Source organism: Aquarana catesbeiana, linkage group LG02, assembly GCF_042186555.1.
Source record: "Aquarana catesbeiana isolate 2022-GZ linkage group LG02, ASM4218655v1, whole genome shotgun sequence".
Lineage (NCBI taxonomy): Eukaryota > Metazoa > Chordata > Amphibia > Anura > Ranidae > Aquarana > Aquarana catesbeiana.
The window spans coordinates 391,654,188-391,680,866 of record NC_133325.1 but is presented as its reverse complement, the minus strand read 5'-3'; the positions used below and the strand labels follow the sequence as shown (position 1 = coordinate 391,680,866).

The following is a 26,679-nucleotide window of genomic DNA, read 5'->3' as shown; positions in this document are numbered from 1 at the left end:
CACAACACAATGCAACATGATGCTACTGCTTCTGTGTGAACAGCACTGTGTGGTGCCCATTGTAATACGGCAGGTGTTGAAGGGTGGTATGAGGCTTTAAAAATGCTGTATAAATGCTGCATAAACACAGGATATTGCCGCGTTGAACGAGCCAGAAAGAGGTAGAAGATTACGTGGTTTAACTTTCAAGCATTTACCAACTGAGATATAACCCCTAATAATGGACTCTTACTGGAAGTTCCGGCTGTTCATTTTATTTTGTCTACCCTAGGAATTTTGTTTTCATCATATTTAGCTTGCATTTGTTATCAAGTCCTATCGTGCCCCCGTCTCTGGGTGTCATGCTTGTGGCTGTCAGAGTCTTGCTATGCCTCATTGGACTTGTAGTTCTGCAACAGCTGGAGGGTCCGCTAATTGTATATCGCTGCTTTAGAGCTCTATGCCGTGGCCCTGACTCCCACGCACTTGTGCAGAAGTGATGTCACCTTGACTCGGCCATTCAAAGGGCCAGAGCCCACAAACCCGAAAGGAAGACCAGGGGAAGGTGGAAGCCCTTATAGTGGTGACTCGAGTGCTTCGTTATAAGGTAAGTCTTTCATAACATGCTAGTATGCGATGCATATTGGCACATTATGGTATAAAACTGCTTTGATGTACTTCTCCTTCTCTATGTAAATCGCCTTCCACACATCCACTGATAACATTGCCCTTAAATAGTCATGACTTTTCTAGTAAAAATGTGTCTAAGATTAGTAGGTCTTGAGATGTAACTGAAACAATGAAAATCTCACCACTGTGGCGATAACTAAACATATCCTCTAGGTGTCCTCAAAGCTTGAAAAGAAACTCGTACATGTAGCTTGATTTTACAAAGTTGTTAAATGTTTAGTAAAACCTCTTCTTCCCTTTTTTTGTTCTATGGTTTTAAAATAAAAAAGAAGTAAATTACAGTATGAATACAAAATGTTGCTTTTCAGTAATTATACTGCAGCATACAAAATACAGGAAATGTAGTATTAAATTATATTAAGACAAGCTTCTGTCAGATCTATTTCCATGAATATGTATACTGTACTATGTTATAAGAGCAGGGGTGGCAAGACTCCTTAGTGACAGTATAGGAAAGGAGGAGGATTCTGGTAAGACTCAGAACAATGAAGAGAGTGAAGAACAACAGTGTTTGCCACACAGCCATAGATCGGAGTATATCTGTGACAAAGGAATATTGAGATGAATACAAAAGGTAGTGCTTATTTACCCTGCAAATGCAAAACAAATTACCCACAACAATGTAAATTAAAGCTAAATTCAAGGAATTCAGCAACTTTGCAAAAAGTGCAGGCACACTTTGAGTTAAATTCAATTAGGTGCATGTCACCTCCAGGACTTATCTCTATTACTAAAGCCTGGTACACGCTATGAGAATGCTGTACTAATGATCCAACATTAGTATAGCGATTTCCCCTGCTGCCCCCCTGCCAGAACACTCCGATCAGCGTTCTCAGCCACTGGCTGAGAGCTCTGATTGGGAGCTGGTCGGCTGCTGGTTTTCCAGCATGCTCGTCCGACAGAAGGCTTCTGTCAAACCGGCTGCCATACACACGGGCCGAATATCGGCCAGTTTTTATTGAACCTGTCGCCCAGCATTCGGCCAGTGTGTATGGGGCTTTATACCTGACAGGTTTGATGCACTCCAGAAGGACACATTTAAGCTCTGAGAGGAGAGAAGCACACACAGCAGCTATGCCCTCCACTCCCCTCTGCTGCTCATCCACAGAAGCTTTTGTATTTTGTGAATGAGTTTGCATAATACAAAGGCTTCTGTAAATGGGCAAAAGAAGGGGGGGGGGCATAGCAGTTTTGCTCTTGAAGGAACTCAGCACAATAAACCTATTGGATGTGAATAGAAAGAAGCCTATGAGGCAGCAGGCGCCTTGTTAGACTTAAAGCGGTGTTCCGCCTGGGGAAAAAAAATTAGAAGCCAAAAATACTGTAGCTGCTGACTTTTAATATATGGACACTTACCTGTCCAGGGAGCCTGCGATGTCAGCACCCCAGACGATTTTCGGATCGGCTGTCGGGTGCTGCCACCACCATTCAACGTAAGGGAAACGGGTAGTGAAGCTTTTCGGCTTCACAGACTGTGCCCTACTGCGCATGCGCGAAGCGCGCTGCACTTTTTAACTGGCCCGGCGGCAGAGGAACAAGAATGGGGGCCAAACTTCCGAGGGATGGCACCATGGTGCCAAATGTGGCACTGGTTAGCGGATAAGCGGAGGTTCTATTTTTAGGTGGAACGCCGCTTTAACTCATGGTATGCCTGCAGATTTTACAAAGTAGCTAAATTCCTGGAATTCAGCTTTAAATTAGTCCAAAATTAATAACCCATGATGTATAACCCCTTAGTAAAAAGGGAAATTTTAATATTCTTCTTGGGCCCCCCCCCCCAACATAAATTAACCCCCACATAACCAGCAATGTGCAAGTGCAGGTCCCACCTTCAGTGGTAAAATACAGTTTCAGTTAAAGCTGTATGAAACATTCGAACTTGGACGTGTTTCAATGTTTGTAAACCTAAAAAAAAAATAAAAATAGCAAAATAGCACTGTCTGTTTTAAGCTGTTTAAATGTGATTTATCATGTCAGTATTACATTCCTCCTCTTCGTTCTGTTTTACCTGGTTTATCCTGTCTGCACCCCTCCTAATGAGAGTAAACTGACCACGGTCAGTTTACGTAGGTCATCCTGCTGAAGATACAGGCGTGCTGTGCAAGAGCAAAGCATGCCTGTATCTTCTGCAGTCAGCCACTACTGTGCCCCAAGTGCTGCATTCCAGTGCTTTTACTGTATTTAAGGTTTTTAAAACCTGTAGAAATCTTGTGTTCAATGCAGAAAAGGAGCAAAAAGGCATGCTAAAGCGGTGTGTTTTTTGTTTTTTTTTAAATTCCTCTCCATGCACCCTTGGCACTTGTCTCAGTAGGTGCAACACCCACAATTAAACAGAATTTACATTTTTACACTAACAGGCATGCATGTTGCACGATGTGTGGTAATACAACTTTTTTAAAGGTGATGAAGTAGTGTGATTTTTTTTTTTTTTTTTTTTTTGTTAGCAGTTGGAATGCTGCCATTTTCTCACAAACGCATTGCAGTTCTGAGTACAGGCAGATGCTTTGGCTTAGTTACTATGGGTATGGGTTCTAGATTAAGATCCACTCCCTGTGCCAGCTAGGTATAAGCTAACCTGAAGTAACAAGCTGCAAAATAGGCAAGTTATTGAAACCTATCATAATGGGAGTAAAAGACAGGTCATCATGAAATCTGCCTTGTCACCTAGCTGTTAATCAGTAATTTTATACAAATCGTGGATCAGCTGGTGCTTGCTTTCATCTATAGACTAAATATAAAAGGTGATGATTCTGTTCATCACGCTAACACCACTAGTCCTTTTCACAGTGAGATACATTTTTATACAAAAATTAAAACCTAAAATTGTATTCAAGTGTATTGCAAACTATTTCAGATTGTGCCACTGGCTAATAGATACATGTTGCAGAATGGTGTAAATGTAGTTACATTTGGAAATCTGTATGCAGTTTCTAAATTGCAATCCGATGATGGCAATCTCCAGCTCTAGAGACAGCACTCTGCTTCTTTCCTCATCTACATATGGATAGCTTCCATAGGCAGTTTAAAAAAAGGATTGCAAACAAAGTGTTAAAGTGATTCTAAACTTTTATTGTTTTTTAAATAACAAGCATGTTATACTTGCCTGCTCTGTGTAATGGTTTTGCACAGAGCAGCTCTGATCCTCCTCTTCTGGGGTTGTCCTGCCTTCCAAGCTACCCCCTTTCCCTCAGCAAGCTGCTTGCTGGGGGGGGGGGTACTCGTGTGGGCTCGCTGCCTGCGTCCATAGACACTGACAGCTGTTTTTTGACCCACTCCCTTGTCGTAGGATTTGATTGATCGCAGCAGGTTTTTTTACCTTCATGCCAAGAGATACAGCCGATCGGTACTGATTACTCACTGTGTTCATTCAGAAAAGGAAAGGGTCAGTAAATGACATACAGTGGGGGCGGAAAGTATTCAGACCCCCTTAAATTTTTCACTCTTTGTTATATTGCAGCCATTTGTTAAAATAATTTAAGTTCATTTTTTTCCTTATTAATGTACACACAGCATCCCATATTGACAGAAAAACACAGAATTGTTGACATTTTTCCAGATTTATTAAAAAAAAACTGAAATATCACATGGTCCTAAGTATTCAGACCCTTTGCTCAGTATTTAGTAGAATCACCCTTTTGATCTAATACAGCCATGAGTCTTTTTGGGAAAGATGCAACAAGTTTTTCACACCTGGATTTGGGGATCCTCTGCCATTCCTCCTTGCAGATCCTCTCCAGTTCTGTCAGGTTGGATGGTAAACGTTGGTGGACAGACATTTTTAGATCTTTCCAGAGATGCTCAATTGGATTTAAGTCAGGGCTCTGACTGGGTCATTCAAGAACAGTCACGGAGTTGTTGTGAAGCCACTCCTTCGTTATTTTAGCTGTGTGCTTTGGGTCATTGTCTTGTTGGAAGGTAAACCTTTGGCCCAGTCTGAGGTCCTGAGCACTCTGGAGAAGGTTTTTGTCCAGGATATCCCTGTACTTGGCCGCATTCATCTCTCCCTCGATTGCAACCAGTCGTCCTGTCCCTGCAGCTGAAAAACACCCCCACAGCATGATGCTGCCACCACCATGCTTCACTGTTGGGACTGTATTGGACAGGTGATGAGCAGTGCCTGGCTTTCTCTACACATACCGCTTAGAATTAAGGCCAAAAAGTTCTATCTTGGTCTCATCAGGCCAGAGAATCTTATTTCTCACCATCTTGGAGTCCTTCAGGTGTTTTTTTTTAGCAAACTCCATGTGGACTTTCATGTGTCTTGCACTGAGCAGAGGCTTCCGTCGGGCCACTCTGCCATAAAGTCCCGATTGGTGGAGGGCTGCAGTGATGGTTGACTTTCTACAACTTTCTCCCATCTCCCGACTGCATCTCTGGAGCTCAGCCACAGTGATCTTTGGGTTCTTATTTACCTCTCTCACCAAGGCTCTTCTCCCCCGACAGCTCAGTTTGGCCGGACAGCCAGCTCTAGGAAGGGTTCTGGTCGTCCCAAATGTCTTCCATTTAAGGATTATGGAGGCCACTGTGCTGTTAGGAACCTTAAGTGCAGCAGAATTTTTTTGTAACCTTGGCCAGATCTGTGCCTTGCCACAATTCTGTCTCTGAGCTCTTCAGGCAGTTCCTTTTGACCTCATGATTCTCATTTGCTCTGACATGCACTGTGAGCTGTAAGGTCTTATATAGACAGGTGTGTGGCTTTCCTAATCAAGTCCAATCAGTATAATCAAACACAACTGGACTCAAATGAAGGTGTAGAACCATCTCAAGGATGATCAGAAGAAATGGACAGCACCTGAGTTAAATATGTGAGTGTCACAGCAAAGGGTCTGAATACATAGGACCATGTGATATTTCAGTTTTTCTTTTTTAACCACTTGACAACTGGGCACTTAAACCCCCTTCCTAACCAGACCAATTTTCAGCTTTTGGTGCTCTCACATTTTGAATGACAATTACTCAGTCATGCAACACTGTATCTTTATGAAATTTTTGTCCTTTTTTTCACACAAATAGAGCTTTCTTTTGGTGGTATTTAATCACTGCTGGTTTCTTTATTTTTTGCACCGTAAAAGAAAAAAAACAGAAAAATCTGTAAAAAAATACATTTTTCTTCATTTTTGTTATAATATTTTGCAAATTAGTAATTTTTCTTCATATATTTTGGCCAAAATTTATACCGCTACATATCTTTGGTAAAAATAACCCAAATCGGTGGATATTATTTGGTCTTTTTGAAAGTTATAGAGTCCAAAAGCTATGGTGCGAATATCTGAAAATTGATCACACCTGAATTACTGACGGCCTATCTAATTTCTTGAGACCCTAACATGCCAGAAAAGTACAAATACCCCCCAAATGACCCCTTTTTGGAAAGAAGACATTCCAAGGTATTTAGAAAGATGCATGGTGAGTTTTTTGAAGTTGTCATTTTTTCCCACAATTCTTTGCAAAATCAAGGTTTTTTTTTTTCCTTTTTTTTTTTTTCCACAAAATTGTCATATTAGCAGGGTATTTCTCACAGACCGCATATGCATACCACAAATTACACCCCAAAACACATTCTGCTATTACTCCCGAGTATGGTGATACCACATGTGTGAGACTTTTACACAGCGTGGCCACATACAGAGGCCCAACATGCAGGGGAGCACCTTCAGGCGTTCTGGAGCACCCAGGCCAATTCTGACATTTCTCTCCTACATGTAAAAATCATCATTTATTAGCTAGAAAATTACTTAGAACCCCAAAACATTATATATGTTTTTTTAGCAAAGACCCTAGAGAATACAATGGCGGTCGTTGCAACTTTTTATCTCGCACAGTATTTGCGCAGCAATTTTTTTAACGCGTTTTTTTTGGGAAAAAAACTGTTTTGTGCTTTACAAAAACCAAAACAATAAAGTTAGCCCAATGTTTTTGCTTAATGTGAAAGATGAAGTTACGCCGAGTAAATAGATACCCAACATGTCACCCTTCAAAATTGCACGCACTTGTGGAATGGCGCCAAACTTTGCTACTCAAAAATCCCCATAGGCGACACTTTAAAATTTTTTACTGGTTACATGTTTTGAGTTACAGAGGAGGTCTAGGGCCAAAATTATTGCTCTCGCTCTACCGATCGCAGCGATACCTCACATGTGTGGTTTGAACACCGTTTTCATATGTGGGCGGGACTTACGTATGCGTTCGCTTCTGCATGCGAGCACACAGGGACAGGGGCGCTTTAAAAATTTTTTTTTTTTTTTTTTTATTGTTCATTTTACTTTATTTATTTTAGTTTGATGCTTTTTTCCAAAAAAAAAAAAATTTTGACCACTTTTATTCCTATTACAAGGAATATAAACATCCTTGTAATAGGAATATGGCACGACAGGTCCTCTTTACAGTGATATGTGGGGTCAATAAGACCCCACATCTCACCTCTAGGCTGGGAAGCCTGAAATTAAAAAAAAAAAAAAAAAAAAAAGAAAAAAAAAGATCCTGGCTTCGATCGTAGCGGTGAGTCGGTAGAAGCACCGCAAGGCGGCGGGAAGGGGGGACGTCCCCTCTCGCCTCCCGTAAGAACGATCAAGCAGTGGAACAGCTGCTATGATCGTTCTCATGGTGTAGGGAATCGCCGGCTGAAAAAGCTGATATCTGAATGATGCCTGTAGCTGCAACCATCATTCAGATACAATATTTCTACCACATAACATGTACATACCAAAAATGACACCCCAAAATAGATTCTCCTACTCCTCCTGAGTACGGCGATACCACATGTGTGAGACTTCCACAGCCTGGCCACATACAGAGGGCGAGTACAGCTGAGCATGGCTCAGCATGGCAGGGTATGACGGGGTATGGCGGGGTATTGCGGAGTATGGCGGGGTATTGCGGAGTATGGCGGGGTATTGCGGAGTATGGCGGGGTATTGCGGAGTATGGCGGGGTATTGCGGAGTATGGCGGGGTATTGCGGAGTATGGCGGGGTATTGCGGAGTATGGCGGGGTATTGCGGAGTATGGCGGGGTATTGCGGAGTATGGCGGGGTATTGCGGAGTATGGCGGGGGGGCATTGCAGAGTATGGCGGGGGGGCATTGCAGAGTATGGCGGGGGGGCATTGCAGAGTATGGCGGGGGGGCATTGCAGAGTATGGCGGGGGGGCATTGCAGAGTATGGCGGGGGGGCATTGCAGAGTATGGCGGGGGGGCATTGCATAGTATGGCGGGGGGCATTGCACAGCATTGCAGAGTATTGTGAGGGTATTGCAGAGTATTGCACAGCATTGCAGTAGTGAGGGATGGCTGAGCATGGATGGATGGATGGCTGGATGTCTTTGTGCAGCGCTGTGGGCACTACACATACAGCCCACAGCTCTGCAGACATCCATCCGTCCCCCTCCCCGCTCACTGTGTACCGATCGGTACACAGGAGGGGAGGAGAGGAACCGGCGTCATCAGATGACGCCGGTCTGTTTACATGTGATCCCGCCGTCATTTGACGGCTCGATCACATGGTAAACGGCCGCGATCAGCGGCCATTTACCGGGATCCGTGATGCGCCGGGTCCCCTGGACCCGGCGGTCACGGATGTGTTCGGGTGCGCGCCCCAGGGGGCGCGCGAGAGGGGAATTCTGGGAGGACGTCATAGTACGCCCTCCCAGAGTTATCCAACCGCCCTGCAGCCGTCATTCGGCTATGGGCCGGTTGGTAAGTGGTTAATAAATCTGCAAAAATGTCAAAAATTCTGTGTTTTTCTGTCAATATGGGGTGCTGTGTGTACATTAATGAGGAAAAAAATGAACTTAAATGATTTTAGCAAATGACTGCAATATAACAAAGAGTGAACAATTTAAGGGGGTCTGAATACTTTCTGTCCCTACTGTATTTACCAGCCCCTTCCCCAGCTCTTCATCCTGAAACGATCCCCTGCAGCAATTCTTCACACTAAATATACACCCGGCCACCTTATACAAATAAAGCAGCTTGCCAAACATTTAGACCCCATATCATAAGAGGTTTTATCCTGTCTGGATGAATGGATGGCTGGCTCAAGCTCCCCCTCTCAGTTGAATGTGCCTTAAGCCTGTCAAACTTCAGAATGACTTGCCTCACACAGTCATTGAATTGCTGCACAAAAACTTGCCTCAGCAACATTAACACCATGTCCGAAAGAAGCAAGCAAATCACATAGTGAAGTACAGTTAAAACTGATTTATTAAGAACATTGATGGGTACTCACAAGCAAAGCATTGTCAGAGCATATCACACAGGCACTCGCTCTCCCGACGGACGGATGTACTAACTGAACTGTGCCTCCTGCACCCGCCACCGCTGACAGCTCGGCATGGGACCAGACCAGCTTCAAATAAGCTATGTATAGCGATTTTCTTCTTTACAGTGCTAAACAGGTTAGTCTTAAAAAAAAAAATTTTTAAAACCCCCCCCCTGTCCCGACGAGCTCGCGCGCAGAAGCGAACGCATACGCGAATAGCGCCCGCATATGAAAACGGTGGTCAAACCACACATGTGAGGTATCGCCACGACCAGTAGAGCGAGAGCAATAATTCTAGCCCTAGACCTCCTCTGTACCGCAAAATATGCAACCTGTAGAATTTTTTAAACGTCGCCTATGGAGAATTTTGAGGATAAAAGTTTGACGCCATTCCACGAGCGGGCGCAATTTTCAAGCGTGACATGTTGGGTATCAATTTACTTGGCGTAACATTATATTTCACAATATAAAAAAAAATTGGGCTAACTTTACTGTTGTCTTATTTTTTTATTCAAAAAAGTGAATTTTTTCCAAAAAAAGTGCGCTTTTAAGACAGCTGCGCAAATACGGTGCAAAAAAAAGTATTGCAATGACCTCCATTTTATTCTCTAGGGTGTTAGAAGAAAAACCATATATAATGTTTGGGGGTTCTAAGTAATTTTCTAGCAGAAAAACCTGTTTTAAACATGTAAACACCTAAAATCCAAAACGAGGCTGGTCCTTAAGTGGTTAAGGATGTAAACTACTACAAATCTATGTATTGAATACTGTTATGGTTATTTAGGAACTCAAAGATGGGGTGGCAGGGGTTTAAAGGCTAACTACACCTTTTTGCAAAAAAATAACTAATGCACATACTGTATATTTGCAGAAAAAAATATGCAGTTATTAATTTTGCAAATGAGTCTGCAAAGCATTACTAACAAAGTTTTTGCTGTGCTGGTGCAATTTCAGGCTTTTGCAGCTTTAGCCTAGTGTACACAATCAGAATATCGTACAAAAAATACCGCTTTCGAATCGATCGTACAATAATCTGATGGTTAGTACACAGCTTTTGTCCGAAATTATCCAAAGGGACAAACGCAAAATCACTTGTGTGATTTTCGGCGATTTTGTCCAAAAATACAATACAAATACTTTACATCACTTCCAAATTTTTTCCTCTGTTGTACAGGAATTTTCACGCTTTAGTAACCTATTAGTTTTCGATATGGAGACTAACATGCAAAAAAAAAAACAGACAATCTCTCGTCCAATAGTCTCCTTGTGTGTACTAGGCCTTACTCCAGCTCCTCATCTGTACCAAAGTTCCGATTTTTCAATTGGAGAGGTGGAGGAAGTGTCGATGGACAGTGAGTGCTGTGATCACAGCACTTGTGTGCCATTGAGGACTAGGAGTCTGTCTGTCATGGAGACAGACGTGTAGTCAGTTCATTCAGAATCTCTATGAATGAATGACTGTGCAGGCATTGCACAGCCATATAAAATTCAAATCTGACAGTCTCTGTGGGGGAGGGGGGGGGGGTGTATGGCATTTTAGGAAGTTCCCCTTGGCACAGTGTTGCTTATTGCACCCTAAATATGAGTGTGGTGAATGGCCATACCCACCTTTTAACTTTTAGCTACAAGTATCTTTTGAGAGTTTTATTAAAGCTTTGTACATACAATATATAATAGGCATGTCTGCACCGTTTTTAAGAAATGTTTTTTGCATAAGCACAATTTTTTTTTTTTTTTTAATAACCACCAGCATACTTGTATTACAGAGACACATGTTTGAAGATCTGCTGTTGGCTCTCCAGCTGAGCAAAACTACAGCAATATGTTTGTTTAAGGGATTCCTTCTGGGTAAGGAGGCCCATCAGGGAAGGCTTAGATGTGAACTTTTGAGCAGAATAGGATAACTGTCTAACAAAATGGAACGTGTGTGTGTGTGTGTGTGTGTGTGTGTGTGTGTGTGTGTGTGTGTGTTTTTTTTATTTAAAAGAAACAGGAGAAGGCAGATCCAAAATCTACATTGTATAAATGACCACATAGACAGAAAAGGTACATATGTAAGCCAAACTGAAAGTCAGTCTTGAGAAAATAATACAGCAATGAAACATTACTAATGTTTCCACAATATATTATACTCTTATATCGTCACTTGGATATGTATAAAAAGCAGTCCTATGAAACGGGATTGTCATGATTATGCAGTAATGTGTGTCTGTCAGCTCACCTTTCCTTCTGTGTTCACCTTTAGAGGCCAGCCACCTTCACCTGACTGTTTAAATCATCTTCCCTCAGCATAGCTCCACCCTGGTCTCTAATTAGGAACACTATATTAACCTGGGCATTGCAAGCCAAGCTTGCTGATCAACCATTGTGTGTTAGCTTTCCTGTGTACTTGCGGTGTTTCCTACGTCTGATTCCAGTTACCAACCTTGGCCTGTTCTCGACTATCCCTGTCTGCTTGTGACCCTGACCTTTGTTATGTTTATCCTTGTCTGCTAGTTGCCCCCGACCTTTGGCTTATCCCTTACTTTCCTTGTTGTTCCAGCCTGCTGCCTCCTTCCTCTTCTCCTGTAGTCTACCGTGAGCGTGAGCTGTGAAACCCTGGGGGCAGCGCAGTCTATCCTCACCACTAGAGGCTCTGGTGAACACCTGCTGGCTCTTAGACTCCGCGCCCTGGGGAATCTATGTTCTAGCTCCCAGTGGGATCTGTGTTAGTGTTCCAGTAGACCTGCTTCCTGAACCTCCCAGGGTTCAATCCGCAGCAGTCAATCCTAGGATCCACTACCTTAGCAGTGCACTCCTGACTTCCACGGAGTGCATCTGTCACCTGGTCTCAGGTGACCTGAGAGGGATACCTTTTCTACCTTTTCCCTGTTTTCTGTGCTAAGTGATATTGAGAGAGTTAAGAAGAATAACAGCAAAGGAGAGGGGGGGGTAGGGGAGGAGGCCAGGAGAGGGGGGTTGGGGGGCTAAAATAATGCAATGGCACCTCCTAAAAGACTGTATGTAGTTGGTAACTTCCTTTGGACCAGTTATGGGCCCAGTAGTGCTTTTCCTTCGTCAGAAAAGAGAATATATTCCATAGTCTCCAGGTCTTGGAATATTTTTCCTTTTTGCAGTGCTGTTATCGAATCTTCCATTTTTTGTTAATTTCTTCCACCGTTTGAATCCAACAACCGATAGTAGGGGAATGTGGGTTTTTCCAACTCAAGAGTATGCAAGATTTGGCGGCATTTAACAGGTGACGTATTATGGACTTTTTATAGATTTTCTCTGGGATGGACGCAACAAGGAGGCTGGGTCGCCGGGGATCTCAAAGTCCGTGAACTCCTGAGTAATCCTCCGCACCTCCCTCCAGAAATTTTCAATTTTAGGGCAAGACCCGAAAATGTGAAGAAGTGTTCCCTTTCCCTCCTGGCACCTCCAGCAGCTATCTGTGATGATAGGGTAGAATTTATGTAAAAGATATGGTTTGCGGTACCACCTCACTAGGATTTTGTAATTGGTTTCCTTGATTTTCGTGGAAATGGCTGATTTAAAGCAGAGTTTCACCCAGAAATGGAACTTCCGCTTATTCGGTTCCCCCCTCCCCCCCTTCGGTGTCACGTTTGGCACGTTTCAGGGGGGAGGGAGCAGATGCCTGTCTAATACAGGTATTTGCTCACACTTCCGGCACAAGATCACCGCAGAATCCGTGGCGATCTACACCATGTCCGGCCTCTCCTCCGCCCCCCCTCCTGCTATCTTCTGGGAGACATACAGGTCCCAGAAAACAGTAGGGACCAGTCAGAATGTGCTGCGCGACTCGAGCATGCGCAGTAGGGAACCAGGCCGTGAAGCCGTAGCCGAGGGACAGGTCGGCTTCGGGTGAGGACATCACGGGGCGCCTGGACAGATGTCCTTATTTTAAAAGTCAGCAGCTGCAGTATTTGTAGCTGCTGATTTCAATTTTTTTTTTTCGGCAGAACTCAGCTTTAAGAGCGAACCTTATAATATAATATTACATTTTTGCTTTATCAAAAGTGTACCGTAGATCTGTCTCCCAGTGCTTCAGACAGGGTAGCTCTGGTTGTTCAATAGGAGAAATCAGTAAGTTGTAGGTTTTGGAAAGGACCCTTGGTAGGGTGCCCTCCTCAGAGCAGTATTCTTCAAAAGTGGTCAACCTGCGACTAAAGCCTCTAGGGTGTGGTAGAGAGTAGAAAGTGGCACAACTGCAATGCGGTTCAGAAGGTAAGGCAAAAGAGACCTGTAGCAGCCATTAAGGATGCAATGGAAGGCCAACTGCCTTCTGACAGAAAGTGAGATGCTTGGTGATGACTGGATTGATGTAAGTGCCAGAGTTGCCGATCTTGGAAGCCTGGCAGAAATTGGGGGTTCCCCAATACTAAGAATAGGGGAGAGTCTTGCGTGGATAGAGAAGCTTGTGAGAAAAGCTGCGGGCATGTACGTAAGGTGGGTCCTATCAGGGGTGTAATTTTAATGCACGTGGCAGTTCCTGGTGGCACCAAGGGGCTCCCCCGCAGTGAAAGATCTGTTTGTGCTTGCTCGATTTGCATTTCTGTTTGTATAGTGACGGTGCCAATTAATCTACCGAGAAGGGTAGCCTGATAGTATTTTATCATATCAGGTACCGCAAGGCCCCCTAAAGTCCCATACACAATATTAGATTTTCTGCAGATTTTTGTCTTCACATTTACCAAAACCATATAATATGAGGTCAAACCTTAAGAGTTTAAATTTGTATGCAATCAGGCAGGCCCTTGCACTACATGGTTTTTGTAAATCTGAAGACAAAAATCTGCAGAAAATCTAATAGTGTGTATGGGGTCTAACTGTTTGGGAAGTGACAGTTGGCGTCGAGAATACGAGGACGCTTATGTGACCATATGACGGTGAGAAAAGGGGAGTTTAAAGAAAAGTGAGGGTATCACAATTGGTAGAGCTTGAAAGAGATATTTTGGTAGAATGCACATCTTAAGGAGGTTACATCTACCAAACCACGTGTGCAGGCCCTGATGCCAAGTCTCTAGTAGGGAGCTGGTTTTGGCCAGTGGGGGGGGACTTAAATCAAACGTGCAGGACAGGTCAGCAGGGACAAACGTCCCCAGGTATTTCAGGGCCGCGTCCGTCCATCGGAAGCTAAAGTTCGACTTCAGGGTCTGGAGAGGGGTCAGGGAGATCTCGACTCCCATGGCTTCCCTTACCAAAATTGATTTTCAGATTAGAGATTTGTCCGTATACTTTAAATGCATGAAGGAGGTTAGGGAGGGATACCACTGGATTGGTGAGGGAAAAGAGTATATCATCAACATAAGCCGATTATTTATTTATTTTTTTTATGTTTATGATATCTGAGTTTAGATGGATTTTACACAAAGGTTCTAGAGAGCGCAAAAAGGAGAGGGGACAGGGGGAACCCCTGCCTGGTCCCATTAGTGATAGAAAGCCAAAGGGGTATAATAGATACTGGCAATCCAGTGAATCATATTGTCGCCTAGGCCAATGTGATGCAGTACTGCAAACATAAAGTGCCAGTTCCCACGGTCAAATGCTTTTTCCAAATTGGCCCCTAGAAAGACACTTGGGCTATGGGTCACTTTAGCTGTGTGTATTAAGTTTAATACCTTTTTACTGTGTTGTCCCGAGCTTCCCTAGTTGGAATGAATCCAGCATCACCTTGGCATTACTATCTTACAAGATACGGTTGACTAATACCGCTCCTTGCAATATATACCTTCTTGCAACTAAGGTCCTATTTAGGTTCCTTTATTTTTTTTTCTTGTGCCTGGCGGCTGGGCGATTTATATGGCTTAAATCTCTGACCATTCCAACTTGACAGCTTTTTTTTTTGTGAAGAATGCCACTTTCTTTGTGATCCAGGTGAGACGCATTGGTCTTCCCACGACTCTGATCTGAGACGGGGGCTCCATCTGGCGGTTCCTTCCTTGCTTGCTGGCACATTTTCAGTGGTCTGTATCTGTTCTTTCCACTCTTGAGCCATGATTTCTATCTGTTGCATCACCAGCACACAGGATTAACCTTACAAATTGTGGAATCCTATAACCTATTGTCCCTCAAGAAGACCTTCATTATGTCTGTTGAAATGCGTTGGATTTCTTCTGTCCCACATTGGACAGTTGATCTCTAGTTGTTCCATTGGTTTGATTTGATGATTTATACACCATGTGTTTGCTATATGTGATCCATCTTTTTACATATATTGTCTGTATGTTTTATCAATAATTTGTTAACTTTTATATATTTCATTACTGTTTCCAGTCCGTTTAAAATCCCATTATTTGAGGAAATTTTCTGTTAATTCTTTGTACCAGGGATGTGGACCTGAACAGTTTATACAGTTGGCAAAATTCTCTTCAACGTTTGCAGATGACTCGCAAGTCACGTGGCCAGAATTTTAGTGAAAACTTTTAAGTCAAAATTTAACAGTGAAATGGGTCTGTAACTTCTGCATGGCGTGGGATCTTTTCCTTCCTTAGGGATAACGGAAACGTGAGCTTTTAAGGTGTTCAGAGGGAAGGAGGTGCCTGACCCAAGCGCGTTAAACAATTTTCAATATGTGGGGTCCCAATATTGGTAGAAGGAGCTTGTAATACAGTAGGGTGAAGCCATCCGGGCCTGGAGCTTTACCCGGTTTGGATGAGCCAATTACTTGTTGGACTTCCTCTAGGGTTTTGGGGCTCTCTAACTCGTCTCTTATGTCGGTAAGGAGTTGAGGAATTTTGGAGGAGATGATATAGTCAGCAAGTTGATCCTCTGAAGGAGATCGTTGTGGCAGATTATACAAGGTAGAGTAAAAATCCCTAAATAAGCTGGAGATTCGTTTGTGTAATGTCGCTTTTTTACCTGACGGGAATACAAGTTGAAGAACATATGAAGCTAGTTTTTGGTCTCTCACTGACTTTGCTAATACTTTGCCACACTTATCTCCCGATTCAAAACATATATCCTGCAGCATATCTGTAATTCTGCCTTGGCTTTATATCTCAGCCAGTTCGTTACTTGCCTGCGGAGCGCCATGAGATCTCGCTCCAGAGTGGGATCCTGCTTATTACGGGACTCGAGTGTGCATTTCAGTTAGAAGGGACGTTAGAAGGGAAGTTTCTCCGTCCATTGTTATTTAATACGCGCCCCATGTTTGATTAGCACTCCCCTGATCACCGCCTTATGTGCTTCATAAAAGAATGCCTGGATCGCAGTCTGGTTGGTCATTTGTTTGGAAGTAATCTCCAGAGTCTAGAGAAGACTCATTTAGTCTCCAGACTCAGATGCCAGAGAAGTGCACTTCCGAAATCACATAAGTCAAAACTATAGGGGCATGGTCCGACCACATTCTGTTACCTGTAGAGGTATCTTTTACAGTGTGTAGTTGACAATGGGGGATCAGAAAGAAATCTGCACGAGTATATACTTTTTTTTTTTTTTTTTTCTCCCCCTCCATAAAGTATAATCTCTTTCCCCTGAATGCTGCAAACGCCACACATCTACGAGTTGCGCCTTTTGTAAGGCTTGTGTTACTCTGTGTTGGGAAGCAGGAGAGAAGGAGGAAACGCCTGAGGAGGTGTCTAGGGATGGAATCAAAGGAACTTTAAAATCAGCACCTAAAATCAATTGGCCTGTAGTAAATGTAAGCTTCTCTAAAGTATCTCTGATGAAGAGATCCTGACGATTGTTTGGAGCATATAAAGTTGCCAGAGTCACCTGTATGTCGCCAATCAAGCCCCAGAGAAATAGTAATTGGCCGTTTAGGGTCCAATGGGAGCCTGTTAGACAGAAGTGTAGCTCTTTTGATTTAGCGCCATTATTAGTCGAATGATAGGTAGTGGGATAAAACCTATTTTTTAGGAAAGGAAGTTTGTCTGATCTGAAGTGGGTTTCCTGCAGAAACTCCACATCCATGCGTAGGCGTTTCAAATCATGTAACATCATATGTCTCTCTTCCGGGATATTAAATCCCTTCGCATTAAGTGAAATCACCTGCATAGCGTCCATTTTATTCAGTGGGAGGGGGGAAGAGGTCAGAGGCGGGTGTGGAAGGAAGAATGAGAGCGAGAGAAGAAAAAAAAGGGGGGGGTGTGTGGGAAGGGTGGGAAAAGAAAGAAGGCTTAGTTCAAGGAATAGCGCAGAAGGAAAATATGAGGGTAGCGAGGAAAAGAGAACAAGAGGAGAGTCCACAAAGTAGAAGGGGAAAAAAAGAAAAGGGAACTCGTTTTATGGGTTGTGGGAATACCAAGATCTATGGTTAAGAATCCAGGTGCAATTTTCAGTTTTGTTCACGGTTTCCCTATCTTGTCTCCTCAAATCAAGCTTTCTGGTTTAGGTTTTTATTTTTTTTTGGGAGGGTGGTTCCCCCTGTTTTTTATTAAAAATGGCAATGCATTGGAAAAAGCAAGAGTTTACATTGGAAGGTTCAAAGATAAATCTCCTTTTTTGAAAGTCATAGTTGCATTTGCTCTCTCGCTTATAAGAAATAGTTTTTTGCAGTGTCAAACTGGGACTACAGTGCTTACTAAGCATTATAAGCACATCTTGTATTCCTGTGTTTGTGGCCAAATTTTGGAGGAACAGTAGGACAGATCTGTCAAATCACTTGCCAAAAAAAAAAAATGGTGCAAATCATTTGCAGAACTTTCTACATGTTAACTGACTGCTTGAAGCTTACCTTGCGAATTGTGCAACTGTGGCTTATTTTATATTCTGTCTTATATGATCTATAAGCTACATAAAATATGCATGATTTGCAGAGATTTTTCATTAAAAATAGCACCACTATATGAACTGGTTCAGGGCATATTTTTCTTTGGTTTGCAAGAATGTGCTGTTTTAACCTACGTGGTTTAGTGCTGTGGTCTAATTTGTTTGCAGGTATATCTCAAAAACACCTTTTTGTGACCCAAAATACATTGATCAGTTTCATAGGCCCATTTTATCTCTGTAATCATCATTAAAATTGATCTCATATGAGTTAGTAAGAATAAGCCTTGCCAGCATTTTTTTTTGAGTAGAAATGCACAGATTTCTTGCCATTAATAAAAAAAAAATAAAAGTTTGGATTTACCTCATCTCAGACCAACGACTAGGTAGTCGAGAGTATTTTATACTCCATTACTAATATTGTCATTATTACTTTATGCTGCAAGACAATTTGCAAGATTAAGGAAATGTTGATGGCTTTGGGCCAGTTTCTAAAGAGAGCACATCAAATGCTTTCTTTCTTTCTTTCTTTCTTTCTTTCTTTCTTTCTTTCTTTCTTTCTTTCTTTCTTTCTTTCTTTCTTTCTTTCTTTCTTTCTTTCTTTCTTTCTTTCTTTCTTTCTTTCTTTCTTTCTTTCTTTCTTTCTTTCTTTCTTTCTTTCTTTCTTTCTTTCTTTCTTTCTTTCTTTCTTTCTTTCTTTCTTTCTTTCTTTCTTTCTTTCTTTCTTTCTTTCTTTCTTCCTTCCTTCCTTCCTTCCTTCCTTCGCAACTGAAGCATAGTAAACGTTTACTATGCTTCAATTTGTGAATGAACAGGAAGCTCTGTAGGGAGCCATTCCTGTTCATTCATTTTGTGCACCAGAGGCTGCAGAGCTAGAGATTAAGGAATGTGTCCTCAATCTCCTTTCTCTGTTTTAAAAGTGAGACATCACCAAAGCCCCCCCCCCCCCCCCCCAACAGGGCTGCTAAAAAAAATAAAAAATAAATCTGACAGCATCCACTGCCCTAGGATTAAAGCGGAGGTCCGCCCAAAAAAAACAAAAACAAAAAAAAAAAAAAAAGCTTCGGCGCTGTAAGTGGCTGGAGCTGCGATGTCATCACTCCCGCACATGCGCGAGGGAAACTTTTTTCCGGCCAGGTCCAGCAGCATCTGCCGGCCCTTCACAGTGCATGCACCGCTGACTCTGGCTGCATGCAAAGTGAATATCTCCTAAATTGTACAGGTTTAGGAGATATTAATTTTACCTACAGGCAAGCCTTATTATAGGCTTACCTGTAGGTAAAAATACAAAAAAGGGTATAAAACCACTTGCAACGCTCTCAATTTACTGTGGACAGGCGACCTGTACTGGTACACGCTGCCTGTTTCTGGGTTTGTACCTTATTTGCCTCAGCACCAATACTGTAGCTGCTAACTTTTAATATAAGGACACTTACCTGTCCAGGGATACCGTGATGTTGTCCCCCTGAAGCCGATTCATCCATCGGCCCAGGTGTACACGCTGGAATTGCAAGTAGGGAAACCGGCAGTGAAGCCTTCAGGTGCCCGAAATGATTAAGACCTAGTTTCAATTTAGCCTGGAACTACGCTTTAACTGTAGCGGAAAATTCTGTTCCTCATCCACACGGCATAGTTAGAAATGTGACTCCTTTATTTCTTTCTTGATTCATTGTCTAGTTAGCAGGCTTGTGACAGTGTGCTGAAACCGGAAACCATAAATGGCATCAGGATGGCTGTACTATGTGACAAAGGTAGACTCCCAAGACATTACTTATCATTCAGTAGATAAAATGGGACCCTGCTGTATATGTATGTGGCAGTGTGTCTGGAGTTCTGCTTTAGCTGTAAGCAGTTCCGTCTTGAAAAGGCAGCTGCTGCTAAAAGAGGATTCCCTACAACCAAAATGACTTGCCAAGCTGCGCAGCTAAGAAACCTCTAGTAGGGACATATGTAAACATTTGGAATGGATGGAATGTTTTTGCATTCCTAGTAAGTAACATTTTTAGAACATATTTTTTTAGTGCATTTGTAATAATTATAGGCCAAATGTGTCATCTAAGTGAGATGATGTTTAAGGGTAAAAACTAGTAAATGAGTATATGAGTGGGAGGCTAGAAGGGGATCCCGTCTGTGATGCACAGTTTCCTGGGAAACCTGATGGTGGCGGAAGGAAGGGGAGTGTGGGCTTACTTATTCTACACAGATAAAGAGCAAGAAGAGGAAGAAAGGAGGAGGGGAGGAGAGGGAGCTAAGAAGCAGTGGATCTTGGGATCTTTCATTCTCCCTTCCCATTATTTTTTCATTCTTGCCAGATGTGAAGGATTCTTTTGTGTTTTTTTTTTTCTTTACTTTTTCCCTTGTGCTGCTTAAACGGCTTCTAAGAAGTCTCTTTCCAGAGGGATGCTTTGTTAAAAAAAAAAAAAAAAAAAAAAAAAAAAGCTTTAAGAATTGGTTACCTAAATGACTGCAACAGTGTTAACTGTTTGTAGCAGTCTGATCATCATCTACACTGCGTATTTGACTATGGCTGGAGAATGAAAAGACATTTGGACCTTCACTGGGAATTTGTCTGTGGGGTATTCATAAACCCAGTGCTGTCTAAACTCAGAGGACTCATAGAGTAGCACTGTAAGAAGATGGGATGCTTCAGTTCAGTTCCGCAAGAGAATGTCAAAGTAGTTGGGTGAGTTTGACAATATGACCTGTCTGTTAGTGCAATTTGTTGTGGTCGGGGCCCATGGGTCTCTGTAGAGTGATTTGTGCAGATTGATGTAGCTGAGAAAGTTGGACGGAGCCAGACTTTCCTGGTTTTGTTTCCAGTGCTGTTTGAACTTTCTGCTCGTGAGAACACAAGTTTCATGTTTCCTCTCTCTCTCTAGGGGAGTGCAGCTCAGACATGCTCAGTCTATTAGTGCCATGTCCAAGCTGAATTAAATGCTGTCTTTTCTTGGGCTACTGTAAATATATACCTTTTGTAATTCAGTAAAGTGGGCATTGTGTGTGTGTGTATTTGAAGTCCGCAGTCGGTCTTGAATTGGTTCTTAAATATGTTTTATTAGAAATTGAGAGCAGAAATGCTACAATAGTTGCAGTACCTATCCTTATGTTATAGTAGCAGTATGATAAACAAGAAGTTGTGACGTGCATTGGACCCCTTCTCTACATGCTCTCCGCAAATCTCTGCAGGTCTGCTTAAAGATGATATGAGGAATATACAAATATATGCTGTGTTGTGTGTTTGTTTGGTTTTTTGTTTTTTTGTTTTTTTTTTGTTTGTGTTTTTCGTTTTTTCTTTTTTTTTTTTTTTTTATGTCTTAACATAAAATACACGTGGGTTTCTATAGAAAGTTGACAACTTTTGACAAAGTGTTTTTGCCCTAAGCATTACCTTTTTATAAACTAAATTAAGAGGTGTTGTTGTGCGCTTGTTTTTGTTTTTATTAATTACATTTTTTTTGTACCGAAATACCTTGCCTTTGGCTAGTTTCAAGCCTATGTATTTTTTCAGTGTGTTTGCAGAAATGCACTACAGTGCATTTACCCTTAGTTCCTATGGTTCACAGTCCCATCTATGCAGTTTCCACCAGTGCATTTTTTTTTTTTTTTTTTTTTTTTTTTGGAGTGCAGGGACTTTTTTAACACACAGCATGGTGTGTTTTTGGCTCCATAGATTTCAATGGAATTGTACATGTGTGCTTTTGGTGTGTTTCCTGCATGACAACAGACACCTTCTCCTAGTAACATTAACATATCCCAAAAACACTAACTTAAATACGCTTAAAAAACCTGCATGAAGATACCCATAACGTGATGGAAAACGGGCATCAAAAATGCATCAGATGCATAGCTGTGAACCTAGCCTAAGTTTAATCTAAGAACTCAGAGAGGAAGGTCCCATATGCAAAGGTATTCTGTATTCTATATCCTGATTCTATCACTGACATACAGTTTGAACCTGATGTGTATCATTCATTCTAATATTTTATTGGGGTGGGGTGAGTGGGGTTGCCTAAAGTGATTTGTGAAGTCTTCATTTTTTGTTCCCTATAAAAACAACAAACATGTTATACTTACCTGCTCTGTTGCAGTGATTTTGCACAGAGCAGCCCAGATCCTCCTCTTCTCGGGTCCCTCTTCTGTGATCCTGGCCCCTCCCTCCTGTTCAGTGCCCCCACAGCAAGCAGCATGCTATAGGGGCACCTGAGCCGTTTCACAGCTCACTGTGTCCATTCAGACCTGGTGCCCCGGCCCCGCTCCCTCTCTCCCTTGATTGGCTAGCTGACTTTGGCTGAGACACAGCAGCGGCGCCATTGGCTGCTGCTGCTGTCAATCAATCAGGAGGGAGAATCTTAGATGGCTGAGACATTCGTGGACATCGCTGGACAAAGAGGGACCTCGGGTAAGTGTTAGGGGGGCTGCTGCACACAGAAGGCTTTTTATCTGAATGCATAAAGATAAAAAACCTTCTGCCTTTACAACCCATTTAATGACATAAAGATAAACAAAACTATCATTTGGATGTACAGTAGGTTTATATTCAAGTGTTTTCTGTTTTGGCTCCTAGACTGCATAAAAATTCTGTCTCTGTTTTTGATGGTTTCACTTGGGAACTACATGTACTTTTAATGCATGCATTTTTAAAAGCAAAAAATGCTAGAAATCCGCTTTTAAATGATGACTGGAATTAAATGGAGGTTACCTTTTTGTTTTTAACACTCTCCCTATTATATTGTAGTGAGCTTGTTTTCCACTTGATGTTAAAAAGCAGGTTTCATGCAGAAGTGAGGTCCAGTGTGAAATTATGCGTTATACGTGTATGTATGAATGTAGGTTGGGGACCTTAGATTGTAAGTTCCTTGAGGGCAGGGACTAATGTGAATGTATAAAATATATATGTAAAGCTCTGCACAAATTGACAGTGCTATAGAAGTACCTGTAACAAATCTCACATGTTGATCACATGTATTTACAATGCATGTAGCTAATACAGGTCAGCATTCATGTATTTTACAATGTAGTAAATTCTGCATTTAGTGATTTGCTGTACACAAGTCTATATAAACCTTTCTTTGTTATGAAACAAAAGTGGTCAATTTTTTTTTTTTTTTTTTTTTATCTGTAGGGCAACCACTTCCAGGGAGAGCAGCTTTGTGGAAAAGATGAAAAAGACGGTGAGTTATAATTGTTGTGTTGTGATGGCTGTGGGAATGTATTTTATGCACATTGATCTATTGGAGTAGTCTTTCTCATATTTACGATGTACAGAGTAAGTAAAATACATTTACTTGAAAGAAGTGGCTTGACTCCTCCTTCTCTCCCTCCAGCTGGCTTTCAGCTGCTGCAGAGAGAGCCGTACAGGTGATCGGTTCCAGTAATTGCCCCCCCGCAGAACACTGCCAGCTTCCCTACTGCTGGCACACAAAGGGATGTTTCAGGATGGAGAATGGGGAAGGGGCAGTAAATATGTCACTTTTTTTTGTCACTTTACTTTCCTGAATGAGCACAATGAGTGATCGGTACCAATCACTCTTTGGAAAAAAAGAGAACCCGCTCCAGGTGTCTGTTTCCAATGATCTCTCCCCTCTTCAGGTGTGGATGCGGCTCAATATGCAACCATATGCAAGAACAAAAACAAAAAAGTCTGCATGGCCGCACTCCAATGAAACTATTTCTTTAATGTAATAAATCCATACAGCAAGGATAAAACCACTAACGCGTTTCACACCGTTATGGCAGGTGCTTATTCATAGCTAAGTTACCAATCACCCTTTGTGTTCATTCATAAGTGCTCATGGTACAGTGTGTTTGCTATGCTGCAGTTTACGAATGAACAGGAGCCTCTGTACAGAGCGCTTTCTGTTCATTCGCTGTCCAGTGCAGCTGTGGCTGTAGAGAAAGGGACTGATGAATTTATATACATTGTCTGTGTTTGGGGCTGTGCACCTACAGTACATCCACATGCCTGTCAAATTAGAACCTGCGTCTGCGTTTGTACAGCTGATGCATCCCCATGGTGTAATATAGCTTACCTACACACTGCTCCAACCAAATAAAAAAACGCTGATTTACAAGCCACAGCACCTAAGTGAATGAGCCCCAAGGCCTAATTTACACATAGAACTTTATTAACTTAGTACAATTAAATTTTTAGATTAAGCAGGAATGTTGGCAGTATTGTTATGTTTGTGTCTGCTAATAAAGATTTTAGTGTATTTTTAGTGAAAATATTGTTTTGATCTTTGGGGAGAGGGCCCTGTCAAGTTGGCTGTACGGGGCCCCATGATTTCTTACAGCAGCCCTGGGCATGGCTACTACAGTGATTGCTGCTGGCTTCTGGTTCCCAGACTCCTCAGCTGACCGGCTACTTGGTGAACACAGGAGTTTCCTTCCTCAGCATGGGTGCCTTTCAAAGAACACTTTGCACGTTTTAATAAATGCAAAGTGTTCTTTTATTGGACAAGATAGATGGCGTCACTGCATCTCCATCTGATTCAGTTAAAGAATGCTTTGCATTCATTACAAAAGATAAAAAATGTTCTCTGTATGTTGCTGTGTCGAACAAGCGACCACCTGTGTTCACTACGCAGCAGGCCGGTCGCTTGGCAGGGGCCCTGGAAGCTAGCAGTGATCACTGTAGTAGGTGGTGTCTATTACAGTGATTTCCATCTTTCATAGAAACTGGCCAGATATGACACATGCATAAGGTACATTGGTCCAAGGGGGGCCAAAATTACTATGCCAAAACAGCCATACCTGGAATTCAACTTTCGGCTCAATTCCCATTAGTGTGTCTCCAAAGTCACATTTTCCATTGCGACTTTGGAGCATGACTTTGATTCGACTCTACATTCTCTGTACCAAAGTCACACCAAAGTAGTTCAGGCACCTTTTCAAAGTCACTGTGACTTTAAAGTAGATTTGAATGGGTGCCATTGAAAAGAATGGGCTGTGACTTGTCCAAAGTTGCATGACAAGTTGAACAAATGTGAATGGAAACCCTAGTTAAACCTTCAAATGATTTGTAAAGTCTCATTGTTATTTTAAACTAAAAAAATAAATAATCATGTTCTTACCTGCCCTGTGTAGTGGTTTTGCACAGAGCAGCCCAGATCCTCCTCTTCTCTGGTCCCTCGTCGGTGCTCCTGGCCCCTCCCTCCTGTTGAGCGCCCCCACAGCAAGCAGTTTGCTATGGGGGCACCACAGCTGAGCCACTGCTCTGTGTGTCCTTCAAACACAGAGCCGTAACCCTGCCCCGCCCCCTTTCTCTCATCATTGGCTGACTGATTTTGACAGTAGCGGGAGCCAATGGCGCTTCACTGCTGTCTCTGCCAATGAGAAGAGGAATCCCAGGAGGCCAAGACATTCCTGCAACATCGCTGGATCTTAGGGGGGCTGGGCTGGCGGGGGCTGCTGCTGCACAGAGAAGGCTTTTTATCTTGATGCATAGACAGTTTTATGATAAAAAACCTTCTGACTTTACAACCACTTTCAGTTTTAAATTGGCTAAATACATACCAGATGCATCAAATCAAAGGGTGCCGTTTGTTTTTTCCTTCCATAGCCACATCCTGATTAGGAAATGTTTTCAGCATGCTGGGAGGACATATGATTATCTACCCATGTTTTCAAGAAAATTAACTGGAAGACTTTGCACACCTTTTTGTTTTGCTGTATTTAGCTAATTTAAAGGATAAGTTCACCTTTGGGAACATGTTGCATGTTCTGCGTGGTTTTTTTTTTAGGGTGGAGCATGTAACATGTTCCCAATGCTGCAGCCGCCGCCGCCGCCTGCTAATCATTCTCCCTGTGGCAGCAGTATGAGGAGAAGTTCCCTGTACTAGCTGTCACTTTTTAAAACCGCGTGGTCGTGCAGGGTGTCGCCTACACGGCCGTGTCATTTATACACGGAGCTCTGTGTATGAATGACCTACAAGCCCTGACATCTTTTGTGGCTATCCGCTCGTTCTCAATGAACTACTGTAGTTCATTGATTCTTCCTGTCAGAATGTATCAGCTTCCAAGCAGATACACCGACAGCTCTGCATGGCATCTGCTTTACAGGCTTCTGCAACAAAAAAATAAAAAAACACTGAACTGAATTTATCAGTTTGCCTGTAGGTCAGTTATAAGCAAGAAATGCTAAAAATAATGGGCGTGATTATATTCTATTTATTTTGTGTATTGAAATGTGGCCAAAAGGATATAAAATGTGTGTTATTAACACAACATTTTACATTGTGTGGTGATTTTAGTAAGGGCCTGAATAGTGAGAGAGAAGTTATTCTTAAAAGCTAAATCCACCTTTTACAGAAAAATAATAAAGTGACAGATATTTGCAGGAGAAAAATGTACATTTATTTAATTTATTTATTTATTTTGCAGAGGAGCCTGCAGAGCATTGAATCCATGTTCAGTGGATCGTGGCTGCAATGCCAAGCTCTTGCAGATTCTTACTCCAGCTTGATGTCTGTACCAAGGTTATAGGCTTTCCGTTGGAAAGCTGGAGGAAGTGTTAGTTTGAATAGGAGTGTGGTGGGCACTTGTATACCTTTTTGAAAACTACAAGTTTGTTTGCTACGGTGGCAGACGAGACTCATAGTTCATTCATTCACAGATTTGTGTGAATGAAGTGGTTGTGTGTGCAGAGCCCCAAACACAGTTGTTCTGTCAAAAGTGACAGTGGGTGCGGAGTCAAGAACACACACATGCTGTCACAGCACGGGCCTGGTTTTGGGGATGGGAAAAGTCTTATTTGCACCCTGTTACATGGTACACCCTCAATACGGTCATGTGCCTTGGCTAAGTTATTTCAACAGCTCTCTTTCAATCAATGATTTTTCTCTGCTGTTAAGCAGAGAGAATTATGTGAGGTACTGCAGGTTCTACACTGCAGCCTACGTTTCGCAACCCATTCATTAAAAAAAAAAATGCAGGCTGCAGTGTTAAACCTGCAGTACGTTTTGTAAGTAACCTAATGGGTTATGGCAAATGGTGCCATGCATAGGCACTGTATCATAATTACTTGCTACTCTTGTCTCTGAAAAA

The 26,679-nt window shown here is 42.3% G+C and overlaps 1 protein-coding gene across 4 annotated transcripts in view; it reads left to right on the top strand.

Moving 5' to 3' along the window:
• The window catches only part of POR (cytochrome p450 oxidoreductase), a 156,202-nt gene that overhangs the window by 86,349 nt on the left and 43,174 nt on the right, over positions 1–26,679 (top strand). For 3 of the 4 annotated variants that reach the window (XM_073615212.1, XM_073615211.1, XM_073615210.1), the window contains exon 3: positions 22,757–22,805. In XM_073615212.1, the coding sequence (XP_073471313.1) occupies positions 22,757–22,805 (49 nt within the window). Of the gene's footprint in view, positions 1–20,056; positions 20,318–22,756; positions 22,806–26,679 lie in introns of those variants that run through there. The other variant, XM_073615213.1, reaches the window with a different exon arrangement.